At 44.7% G+C, this 12,890-nt stretch overlaps 1 protein-coding gene across 8 annotated transcripts in view; it reads left to right on the top strand.

The window, feature by feature from the left end:
* Positions 1 to 12,890, top strand: part of CNGB1 (cyclic nucleotide gated channel subunit beta 1) — a 152,408-nt gene that overhangs the window by 116,818 nt on the left and 22,700 nt on the right. For all 8 annotated transcript variants that reach the window (XM_090062699.1, XM_090062698.1, XM_090062703.1 and 5 more), the window contains 4 exons: positions 6,950 to 7,036; positions 9,645 to 9,802; positions 10,674 to 10,856; positions 11,643 to 11,851. In XM_090062699.1, coding sequence (XP_089918825.1) covers positions 6,950 to 7,036; positions 9,645 to 9,802; positions 10,674 to 10,856; positions 11,643 to 11,851 — 637 coding nt within the window. The remainder of the gene's footprint in view (positions 1 to 6,949; positions 7,037 to 9,644; positions 9,803 to 10,673; positions 10,857 to 11,642; positions 11,852 to 12,890) is intronic.

The following is a 12,890-nucleotide window of genomic DNA, read 5'->3' as shown; positions in this document are numbered from 1 at the left end:
CAGGCAGGATAGAATGGCACGGCTCATCTGGTTCTTTGGGGAGAGCCGCATGTACCTGTGAATGAAAAGCCTAACACACTTCATTAGTACCTTACAATAGTCTAGAATAGTATCATCAAGTGAATGTGTATCGCAAAAGTGGGAGGCAACAGGTGGCGAGGCGGGGAGCCTCATGGGTCTTCCCATTAGAATTTCATGTGTGGGCTAAGCACAGTCTTTCGGTTGGCAGTAGATCTCATACTCATAAGGCAATGGGAAGTGCATCCGGCCATTTTAGGTGAGTCTCAGCACAAATTTTGGCCAGTTTATTTTTCAGAATGCCATTCTGGTGTTCTGCTTGGCCCGAGGCCTGAGGATGGTATGGACAATGAAAGTTCTGTTGGATCTGCAGGACTTTGCAGACTTCTTTCATTATCTGTCCAGTAAAATGAGTTCCTCTATCAGAGTTTGGGGATAAAGGAATACCAAACCTTGGAATAAAGTCTCTGAGCAACTTTTTGCTTACAGTGATGGTGTCAGGTCTTGCACATGGGTAGGCTTCTACCCATCCAGAAAACATGCATACAATAACAAGAACATATTCATAAGAACAACATTTCTGCATTTGAATAAAATCTAATTGTAAATTTACAAACAGTCCCCAAGGTGGGGGGGGGTGCTGCCTTCTTTGTTTTTACAGGCTTTCCCACATTATGGGCTTGACAAATAGGACAGGTGTGGCAGTACTGTTGAGCCACAGATGGAAAAGTTGGAGCAAATCAATCAAGCTTAACAGCTTCTATCATCCCCCTTTGCTCACATGTGCCATGCCATGGTGTATGCGAGCAAGATGAGGAAGAAAGACCATTGGGGCAACCAGGTGGCTGTCCGGGAAGCGCCACAAATAGAGTGTAACAAACACCCAGCCAGTCTCCATGTATGTTCTCTGGTTCTGGAGCCTGATCTTGGAGGAGGGCAACATCGTGAAGACTTGCCAATGGAGACTGGTCAGTCGGAATAGACAAAAACACAGGTGTAGGCTGAGGAGTGGAAATAGCCACAGCTTTGGCAGTGGAATCTGCCAGAGCATTCCCACATGTAACATCATCATAAGGTTTCAGGTGAGCTTGGCATTTAGTAATAGCAACAGCAGAAGGTAATTGTAAAGCATTCAACAAGGCATTTACGTATGGACCATTACTAATCTTGGCACCTCCTGAAGTGAGGAAGCCCCTTTGTTTCCAGAGTTGACCATAATTGTGTACAATACCAAAAGCATAGCGAGAATCAATGTAAATATTAACAGAGGCACCAAAGGCCAGGGTGCAAACCCTGGTGAGGGCCACAAGCTCAGCAACTTGAGCTGAATATACATTAGGTAAGTGATGGCTTTCTATAACATCATATTGGGAACATACTGCATATACTGCAAGAAGGGAACCTTTTGAGTTTCGTTGACATGATCCATCAACATAGAATGCTAGATCTGGGTTTTGCAAGGGGTTGTCCTTTAGATCAGTGCGGGGCATTGTTAGGTGAGCAGTAACAAAAATGCAATCATGGGGTTCCCCATCTGAAGGGGTAGGTAACAGGGAAGCAGGGTTTAAAACAGGGCACCTAGTTAGGGTGACATTTCTAGCAGAGAGAAGCAAGATTTCATACTTAGTTAATCTAGCATTTGAAAGGTGTTGGGTTTTTGTTTTTAGTAAAAGGGCTGCTACAGCATGTGGGACAGTAACAGTAAGGGGAGAATGTAATACATGGAGGAAAGTTCAACAATGACAGTGGCTGCAGCTACAGCTCAGAGACATGGGGGAAATCTGGCTGCAACAGGGTCAAGAGCAGAGCTGTAATAAGCAATGGGACGGTGCTTGTCTCCATGTGTCTGAGTAAGTACTGCAAGTGCAAATCCATCCTTTTCATGATAAAAAAGAATAAAAGGTTTAGTATAATCAGGAAGGCCTAAGGCATGAGCTTGCGACAGAGCTTGTTTAATAGAGGCAAAAGCGGCTTCGATCTCTGAAGTTCAGGGTAAAGGCTCAGGGGTATTAACAAGAGTCAGATTTTGCAATGGCTTGACTATAGAGGCATAGCCGAGTATCCACTGACGACAGTAGCCAGCCATGCCTAGGAAGTAACTCATTTGGGACACAGTAGTTGGTCTAGGGATTTTAAGAATAGCCTCTATTCTGGAAGAGGAAAGCAGTCATTCTCCAGCAGAAATATCATGACCTAAATAGTGGACATGAGGAAGACAAAGCTGCAGCTTTTCTTTAGATGCGTTATGGCCTTTTAGAGCAAGAGAGGTGAGGAGAGTTAAAGAATCAGTTTTACAGGCTTCAAGGGAGGTAGATGCCAAGAGCAAATCATCAACATATTGCACAAGCACAGAATTTGAGGTTCAAGAGCATTTCTTTAGTCTCAGCCTTGGTCAATGCTTATTGTGGAAAACACTCACACTCTAAGAGTTTCCACCTTGCACCCTTGCTTTTGAAGAGCACACAGAACAAGTCCGGTGTCCTCGGGGCGGCTGCACAAGGTTTCCACTCCTGGCCTCAGAGAGACCTCCTAGTTCTTTACAGAACTTAACTCAATTCACATGGGGAATACTTTCATTGACAACAGCAACACACAGTCTTTAACCTTAACTCTTTCTACTCACAGTTATTACTTACACAGTGGGTCTGACAGTTCTGGCAGAAAAAGTTTGGATAGGGTGAGCCTCAAGCAGTGAATCAGGAAGACACAGAGACAGCCTCTCACTGAAAAGCCTCAGTAGAGATTTCAAAAGGTCTCTTATCTTGGTTTGGCACCAGGGCTTCAGTGAAGAGATGTCTGTGTCCCAACTGATCACTCCAGGCGTCTCTATCCGAGTCATGACACTGAATTGTGGAAGAAATCAAACTTCACGTTGTGGTTGAATCTGAACTGACAGAGCCAGCTTTTCTTTATTTCGGGCTATACTGTGATCACAGGGAGGATTTCATACAGCAAGGGGAATCACTCACTTGTCTGTTTCAAAGGAATCCTCCCCCTTCCTCAGTTTCTAAGCGTTTTTATACTTAAGACAGATAAAGAGAAAAAAAATACAACCTTGAAGAAACTAAAACAAACTTACTTAATTAGACATCTGTCCACAGAGTAATAATGCAGGATTTTTTATTTCAAAACATATAACTGAAATAAGCAGTATCAGCACTTCTGGTCTCTGTCTGTTTTTCTAGTCAGAGAGGCCAAAAGCCGACTAAATTCACTTTAACGTGCCTTAACACACACAGTGTCACCCATGTCACAAGTTTTGCTTGTCTGCACCTTGCAGTACTGTTTCCCCCAAACTCCTGCACCTATCTCCTTGAAACTTGGCAGGCTTTATGGCCCCAGCAACAGGTACCATCTCTGCAGTTTTCCCCACTGTGGCTTAACACACAAACAATATGAGTTTTGCTTTCGGGATTTTGAGGTGCACTTTCCCAGAAACCCCTGCACCTATCACCTTGAACCATGGCATGCATCATGCTCTCAGCAGAGGCTACGATCCCGGCAGTTTCATCTGAATCAGCCAAAAGACAACAAAGTTATAGATATTTCATTGATTCCCCATTATACTCTATGGCCGAATCTCTGAATCTATTCGGAAGCTCCAAATCGATTCAGAAAGCCTAAAGCTTCCAGCAATTTGATTTGGATTCATAGATTCGGCCTCCGAATCATCCGAATCATCTCTGAATCGTGATCTGAAGCTTTGCACAGCCCTAGTGTCCACCATTGCACTTTGGGGAAACTACTGTTTCATCCATTTCTTCATGTTGCTTCTTTGCCCATTGTACCTGTTTATTTTTATTTTCCCTAGAGATAAGTAATAATGTGACGTTTGTATTTTAATATGCTTCATTTACTTGCAGTCCTGTTCTGCCAGGAAACTATTAACTACTTTTTTTAATCCAAAGTACAGTTCAAGCTTAAGACTTTGCTGAGCCTGAAATTAATCCTTATATAATGAGGAGACGAGTGAAGATTCACCTGATACATTTAGGTACTTGCTACAGGAATTACTTGCATCTAACATTTAAATCTTGCCCAGTGCACCTTGTTTTCAGCTCTCTAGTCTTATCAATTAGCTCAGAACTATCAACTGCATGAGTCTTGATGTCACCACACATGAGAGAGCGAGAATCTGGTTCAAGTTATTGTTTGTTTTACTTCTAAAACAGGCTTGTCCAACATACAGCCTGCAGGCCGCCGTGCAGCCTGCCAAGCCATTTTCTGAGGCCCGAGTTCCCTCGCTCAGGACAGGCGGGTGGGGGAAGGGAGGGGAGCTGTTCACTCCCAGGGGGCCAGGCTCGTCATGTGAGCTGGGTCCCACCGCTGCTGCCCCAAGGGCTGTCTGGCGTGGTGCGGCGCAGCGCAGCACGGTGCCGGGCTGCCGCAGCCATGCCTGATGGGATGAGCTGGGGACAGTGCCTGCTTTTACTTCTCTCCGGCTTGGCCCCTTGTCCCTGGCGTCCTGCCTGCCTCTGGGGACCCACTGGGCTTGGTGGCTATGGGGCAGGAATTGGGCATGGCGCCTGGTACAGGCAGTCAGCAGGGCAGCCCTGGGGGGCCCTCAGCAGGCAGGGTCCTGGCATGACTTCTGCGGGGTGAGGCAGTGGGAACCGATGTCTGCCCAACCCTGCGCTCCAGGCTTGCAGTGCTGAGGCCGCTGGGGCTGTGTGCTCAGGCGGCCGGGCACCCCGGTAGGCAGGGCTATGTGGGTGGGCAGGTGAGGGGCTGCGGTGCAGCGGCTGCCTCACTGCAGCCCCCCTTGGGCAGCGCCAGCTTGTGGGGCTGCGCTGCTCAGGGGATGGGGATGTGGAGCTATTTATTTCTCCCCTTCAGTCTCTGGGGCAGTAGCTGGCTGGATGCAGAATGGGTCCCTCCTGCCCCTGCCCACCAGCAGCTACCATGAGCCTTGCAGTAACAGGCAGGTGCAATAGGGCTACACAGGTAGGGTCTCCCTGACCCAGGACAGAGGGTGTTTGAATATGGCTCCCCAGCCCACTGGGTGATAAGAAGTTCACGATCTGGCCCCACATTCAAAAAGGTTGGACACCCCTGCTCTAAAACATCTACTGAAATTACCTGAGAGAGAATTTTGGTCCTCACTGTCTTTTAAATCAAAGTTTTGTGGTTTTTTGTCCCTACAAGCAGAGATGGCTAGAAAAAGTGGGGTATGGGATTCACTCAGGTTTCCCTGGAGTGAATTTTGACCAAGGCATAAAATGAGGAAGGTATTTTTCATATATTTTAGGAATGATCTGCATAAGGAGTTTGTCTGAATATTGCTTAGCCACTCGTTATGATCTGTGTAACTTAGGGGGTCATCTTGTTCCTCATGTAACCAGATTTCTCACATAGGACATACAAATGCAAACTAGAGTGCTGTGTCTATGCTCATAACTGTATTTTGTTCAGCCTGTTATAGTGGGCTCTAACACCTGTTAACAATGGCAAACCCACTTCTCAGAGACTGAGAACTTTGTTCTCTGGTATTATAATGACCTCTTCTTTTTGCATACATGTATTTCTATGGTTGCTCTAGAACCTGGTTTCCTAAATGACAGTGCAGGTTACTACCAAATGATACGCTGAGCAACTCCATGCTGGTTTTATTTTATGATGAGGATGAAGATTTATTATTTCACAGAATCAATGGACCGGAAGGGACCTGGAAGATCATCAAGTCCGGTCCCCTGCCATAGGCAGGAGGTTAATGAGGTCAAACTAGCTCAACGAGGTGCTTATCTAGCCTCCTCTTGAACACTTCCAAGGATGGCGATGGTATCATGTGTGCCGGGAGTGTGTTCCATGTTTTAGTTAACCTTACGGAGAATAAGTTCTTCCTTATGTCCAGTCTAAATCTTCCCTTTGTTAGTTTGTGGCCATTGGTCCTCATCTTCCCAAGAGCTGCCTTCCTGAAGAGTTGCTCCCCCAGATCTTGGTGCTCTCCCCAGACATACTTATAGGTGGCTATCAAGTCACCTCTCAGCCTACTCTTACACACACTGAAGAAGCCTAGTCTTTCCTCATAGGACCTATTCTCCAGGCCTCTGATCATGTGGGTGGCCCTTCTCTGCACCCTCTTGAGCTTATCTGTATCCTTCTTGAAGTGCAGTGCCAAAAACTGGACACAGTACTCCAGCTGCAGCCTCACCAGTGCTGAGTAGAGGGGGAGAAGCACCTCTCTGGATCTGCTGGCAACACGTGAGCTGATACACACAAGAGTTCTATTTGCCCTGCTGGCGACTTCATCACACCCTTGGCTCATATTCATCTTCTGGTTGGTTGTGACCCCCAGGTCCCATTCAGATGTTGTGACAGCCTCACACTAGTGTATTTGCATTACATTAGTGCTTAGAGACCTTGAGAGAGATCAGGTTCTTGTTGTGTTAGGTGATACCTAGAAGAGAGTTTCTTCCTCAAAGAGGGAAACGTTTGTAAATGTTTGTCTGACACTGATAGGGAAGAAAAAAATATTAATAATAAGAGTCAGCAATATTATGTTTAACATAATTACCTACCAAGTTGTTGCTTTCATAAGGATAATGATGTATTTTCAACAGGCATCATTTATGGACTGCCTTTCTTTGGCTGAAACGCAAGAGCCAGGACTGCAGCTTTCTGTGAAGTTCTGTAGTTTTACATAGTAAACCATTTTGATCTTCTGTTTCCTTTTTAAAAGCCTGCACAGAGATTTATATGTATGTATGCAAGTGAAAGGAGGGGCAAAGAAAACTTTCCTTCTGACTATTCCTCTTCCTAAGATCATCATCTTGCTTTTAATTTTCTATTTATATTTTTCCCTAAAATAGGGAGAGAACAAGGAAAAAAGAAATAGGCAGAAGAACATAAAGATAAATTCAAAGGAAGCAAGAGGGGAAGGGAGAGTGTTGGCTTCCATTTGCTAAGTATCAGTTGTTACTTTTTTCTTTAGGAAGAAGCACGAATCCCATGATGACACCCTGGAGCAGCTCACTTTTACCTCTCCGCTGCCATCCCCATCCAGAGACTGGCAAGGAAGGTAACCTTCTGAAATGAGAAACCCAGATTTATGTAGCCACTTTCTAATCAGTTTAGTTAAGATGTACAAGTGCAGTGCTTGGAGTGTGCAGTGAATATGGAAATAAGCATGCATTTGCCAGAGTAGAAACTGCTCCTTTAGTTCTGCATGTAATTAGGTAAAAATGTTCTAATTATTATTACTGACTTGGTTCTTTTGCATCCAAAATCATACAACATGTACTATGTGGTGAAAAAATAACATAGTTTTGAATCAAAGATCTAAGAACCTCTTTTAAAGTTGATTTTAATATCTATTTTATTTTAAATTATGCATTGCCAAATATTGCCATCTTCATAAGCATCACTAGAAGACTTGAGTCTTTTATGAAACTCAGGATTTATGAGGAAAGGTTGAAAGAACTAGCTTTACTGAGTCTGGAGAAGAGAAGACTGAGAGAGATATTATAATAGTCTTCAAATACCTGAATGGAGATTATTAAGAGAATTTTTAGACTTCACATTTTTAGACTCAAGGCAGCCCTCCTTAATTGTTGTGAATTGATTAGCATCCGAATTTAAAAAAAATGAATTTTATTTATTACAACACTTATTACAACAGGGGGGCTGGGCAGTGAGGACGGGAGAGCAGCCAAGCAGGGAGGAGTCTGAGTCTGCATTTATCTGCTTATTCTCTCACACCTCATGACACCCTTCAGAAGATCTTGCGGCATCCCAGGGAGTCATGGTATCCTGGTTAACAATCATTGACATAGACTATTCCCTGTGGCGGAAGAGGACTGGATTAGGAGCAGCGGCATAAAAGTACAGCATAGGAAATTTAGGTTGAAGATTAGAATGAAATCTCTGACTATGCAGGTGGTCGAGTACTGAAAGAGGCTACCTAAGAGGTTATTGAATCTCCATCCTTGGAAATTTTAATAAGCAAGTTAGATGGATACTTGAGTGGGATGATTCTGCCTTGAGCAAGGGACTGGACTAGATGACTTCATGAGGTCCCTTCCAGCCCTGTATTCTTATGATTTTAAGGCTTGGTTCAACATGAAGTGGAGTTGCATTTTTAATTTGAAGAGCATTAGAGAGATGGTTTGCTGCCAACTTCTATTGATTCCACACAGCCATCCTCGTTCTTTCTTCTGGAATACAAAGGGAATATATTTATCACATACACTTAGTGTTGGATCTCCTTATGATGTACAAATGGATCAGTCTTCAGAAGGACCATCGCCAGCTTGTATTCATAGTTTCATAGTTGGTAGGGTTGGAAGGGACCTGAGCAGATCATCAAGTCCGACTCTCTGCCATGGCAGGAAAGAGTGCTGGGGTCAAACGACCCCAGCCAGGTGTTCATCCAGCCTTCTTTTAAAGACCCCCAGAGTAGGAGCCAGCACCACTTCGCTTGGAAGTTGGTTCGAGATCCTAGCCACCCTGACCGTGAAGTAGTGCCTCCTGATGTCTAGTCTGAATCTACCCTCTGCCAGCTTGTGACCGTTATTTCTAGTCACTCCTGGTAGTGCTCGGGGAAACAGGGACTCCCCCAGTGCCTGCTGATCCCCTCTGACTAGTTTGTAACAGGCCACTAGATCCCCCCTCAGCCTTCTCTTGTGGAGGCTGAACAGGTTCAGGTCCCGTAGCCTCTCCTCGTAGGACCTGCCCTGATGCCCCCTGACCATGCAAGTGGCCCTCCTCTGGACCCTCTCCATGTTGTCCACATCCCTCCTGAAGTGCGGCGCCCAGAACTGGACGCAGTACTCCAGCTGCGGCCTGATCAGTGCCGCATAGAGGGGGAGGATCATCTCCTTGGACCTGCTTGAGATGCATCTGTGGATGCATGACAAGGTATGGTTGGCTTTCCTGACCGGTTTCCTACACTGTCAGCCCATGTTCATTTTGGCATCAATAATGACTCCAAGATCCTTTTCTGCCTCTGCACTGATGAGAAGCGAATTCCCCAGCCTGTAGGTATGCTGCTGGTTCTTCCTTCCCAGAGAATATTATAGTGCAATAAAAGACATTGAGGAGTTACTTTAACTAACTCATTTTAAAGTAGGATTTAACAATCCATATAGATAGGGACTGTTGTATCAGCTAACCATGTAGGATCTTTAGGATGAACAATGAGCAATTAACATTAAGTTAAACAAGGCTGGTATTTGTCTACACATATGTTAAACTTGACTTTGCAGTTATGTCAGATAATGCAATCTAATTTTAACCTGACCTAATTTTTAGCAAAAATAAGTTCCAAGAAGCTGGACCCTAGGTGTTCCTGGACTTTCCCCCACTTTTCCATCTGATGTTATACAACCAAAACCTTCTCCTAGTATCAGAAGCACAGAGATACATGACAGATAGCAGCCTTTGATCTGAGGAATTTCCAAGTCTTTTCTAGTAGAGACCCTTTGAAACATCTGTACTTCATGAACCTGTGACATTGACTGAAATCTGAGAACTAATACAAGATCATGTGTGATATGATAACCTGTTCAATGGCAACTCTGGCCGGGCTAAATTCTAAGTAAGGGGAGCTACAGCTTAAAAATAGATCTTGGAACAGATCCCTTGCTTCCCCCCACCAATTAGGAAATTCTGTGTTGGTTTCTCTACAGTATGCCAGATCACATGGGTTCACCAACCAGCCAGAGCAGTGCAATCATCAATGACCGGCTGCAGGAGCTAGTGAAGCTCTTTAAGGACAGGACTGAAAAAGTGAAGGAGAAGCTGATTGACCCAGATGTTTCTTCTGAAGATGAAAGCCCCGTGGCATGTGAGTTAGAGATGAGTTGGAAGCTCCTAGGTGACGGGTATAATGTGGGTCAAAGAATGAAAGTCAATGAGGACAGAAATTGTAGCAACGCAGATAGTTTTTGTTGCTTTATAAAGCCCACGGAACAAAAGCAATTGTTTGAGTTTGTACATTGAAAGCTGGTCTTCCAGAATAGCAAAGGGATATATTCTAAAAGGGAATTATTGAACAGATGTGTTTGGATTAGATGGTTTGTGTATATCAGTAATACTGTTGGAGCAGAGTTCAGTGAAATGATTGACAATTTCAGTCTAATCCTCTATGCAAAAAAAATGTACTTTAGTCCCTACTCCCCATTTGCTCCCCATACAAAGTGCCATAACTAGCAATCTTGACCCTCTACAAAGGGAGGGATGGTGGTCATCTTGACCAAAGCTCAGAGGAAAGATTTGGGAGACCTGGATTCTGTTCATTATTCTGCAATAGACTAGTGAGCATCTCAGGTTAATACCTCTATACACTTCCCCATGTATAAAATGGAGTAACAACCCCCCTACACAACTCAAAGAAGTGTTGTAACACTAAATATATTGTTATCTTAACAGTGTTTTGAATTTTTCACCATGAAGAGGCTGAATATATTTTGTTATTCCTGTTGTTAAAGACACAAGAGTGGTTTAATATGAAAACTGAGATACTTCTAGGTCTTTATGACAGGCTGGTCTATGAAGGTAGCCTGAAGCCATGAACAAGAACTCCTTACTGTTAATGTAAAGTGTCCTTTCATGAAGGTGGCCATTTTAATAGACACTTAAAGATCAGAAAACAAATATAAGACCAGTAGTTTGGCAAAAATTTGCACTGTTTTCAATGTTTCTATGGATTCCCCTAGCCCCTGCCAAGAAAAAGCCTCCAGAACCACTACCTCCACCTCCTGCTGAATTAAAATCTGAAGCTGCAAAAGTTGAAGAGGAGGAGCATTACTGTGAGATGCTTTGCTGCAAATTCAAACGCCGTCCCTGGTTTGACATCTTGAAGAATTACCAGTTCCCAAGTAGCATAGACCCTCTCACCAGTGAGTAACTGAAAATTATCGTTTAGTTGAGATAGACTACCCCTGTCTTCAGGAATGTAAAAGGAATGAGAGAACTGTAAGGAAGGAATGAGAGAAGGAGAAAAGGAAGGAGGTCATGGAAAGGCGGAAGAAAACCAGGGAAAGAAGAAAGGAACAATTTTAATGTGTATATGGATGTGCCTATGACTGGATTTTTTCTTTTGGAAGTGCAAAAGAAAGCAATACATTTCTTTAGATATGGTTGGTAGCTAAAGGTTTTCTTCCACAGCTGTGTCTGTAAGAAGTTTCTCAGTCAGTGTGTGGCAACATGCCAAAGTACTTTTAGCCCCTTTATCTAACAGAAAATTGGTTAGACCACTGTGAAAAATCCCTGGAAAACCAACCCCTTCCCTCCCATACCTCACCCATTTCTAAGAATCACCTCTCTCCAAGAGCCCGCAATCATAGCCAAAGAAATAAGTAACCTTGAAATAATTAAATTAGAAATTAATTCTTAAGGTAAAGTGCTGAGAATTTAGCAGATTTTGGTACCCATCATTTTAGTGCCTGGTTCATTCACACATAAAGCCAATCCTGTTAGCAGTAGGCAGGTATTTCTGATCAAGTGCCATTGGTGACAGAACTCAGAAATCTTCTGCGAGGCACTTTTCAGAAGGTGTTACTTTTGCTGTGCACTAGATCTTTGGCAGCTTTGAAGCAGGACATGGTATTAGCAGAACTCAGCCTGTGACTATTTGAGAAGACTTGCTGGCTTCTTATTTCTCACCTTTGCTTTCCTCTGCTTAGATCTGATGTACGTGCTGTGGCTGTTCTTCGTTGTAATGGCCTGGAACTGGAACTGCTGGCTGATTCCAGTCCGTTGTACCTTTCCATACCAGACACCAGATAACATCCATTACTGGCTTCTTATGGACTATCTCTGTGACCTCATCTACCTTCTGGACATCCTTGTCTTTCAGGCCCGCCTACAGTTTGTCAGAGGAGGAGACATCATTGTAAGTGGCAACTGGTAGTCCTTTCTCCTCTTAGGCAGAATTCTGTAGCAGCAATGTGACTTACTTGGGATATCTCTAAAATCAATGATACTTCAAATCTATAAAAAGGTCTTCTGATAAACCTTTGGAGATAAGAACTGCTGACTAAGAGGCAGCTCTTCTATTGTATCCCTTACAGCAGGTGTGGACAAAATATGGACCACGGGCCAAACCCAACCCACCAGTTGATTGCATCTGGCCTGCAGCTGCCCCCATGGCACTCTGCATGGGGCTGAGACCAACCCACTCCCACCCAGCCCCAGCTAGTGTGGCTACTTATCATGCTGGGTGGGCCAAGTGGATGGAAGGTGGCCAGGAGCTGGGCCTAGAGTTCTGTATGCTGGGGCAGGAGCTGCCTGGCTGTAGCTTCCCCCTGACTAGCTGGGCATGTGATACCCAGGGAACTGCTGGAGGTGGGAAGAACTGAGCAGTACTGGTCAGGGCTGTGGCTGGGACCAGGTCTGGAGCAGCGCTGTTAGTGAGCGTGGGGCAGGTGTGGGCAGGAACATGGTGCAGACTGCCTTGGGCAGGAACAGGTAAGGTTTGAGCATTGTGGGGGCAGCCAAAGGCCACATGGGGGGGTGGGGCAGGGAAGGGGGAGGGTAGACCACACTGAACCGCCTGGGTGAGTTCTGCTGTATTTACCCCCTGCCTCCCTCTCCCCAACCCCAGCTGCCTCTCAGGACCCAACACGCAGGCAGCCCCCCACACACATGTGCTCACTCCTCCACACACACACCACCCCCACCCCCCATACACCCCACTCACCTTTTCCCCGCCCTCCCACATGAAATTTACAAGAGTAAGACTTTATTTTGAGCTATTATATAATCACATCTATATACACTACTCAAAGTAGAGTATCCAGAAACAACAGCCACAAACTGACAGAGAATAGATTTAGACTAGACATCAGAAAGAACTTCTTGAAGGTAAGGAGACATCAGAAAGAACTTCTTGCACAGCCTCTTTGCCTGTGCAAAGTGGCTAATATTTGCCT

Source organism: Crocodylus siamensis, chromosome 9 (assembly GCF_052110815.1).
Source record: "Crocodylus siamensis isolate JL-2025a chromosome 9, ASM5211081v1, whole genome shotgun sequence".
Lineage (NCBI taxonomy): Eukaryota > Metazoa > Chordata > Crocodylia > Crocodylidae > Crocodylus > Crocodylus siamensis.
This window is presented reverse-complemented; position numbering and strand designations above follow the sequence as displayed.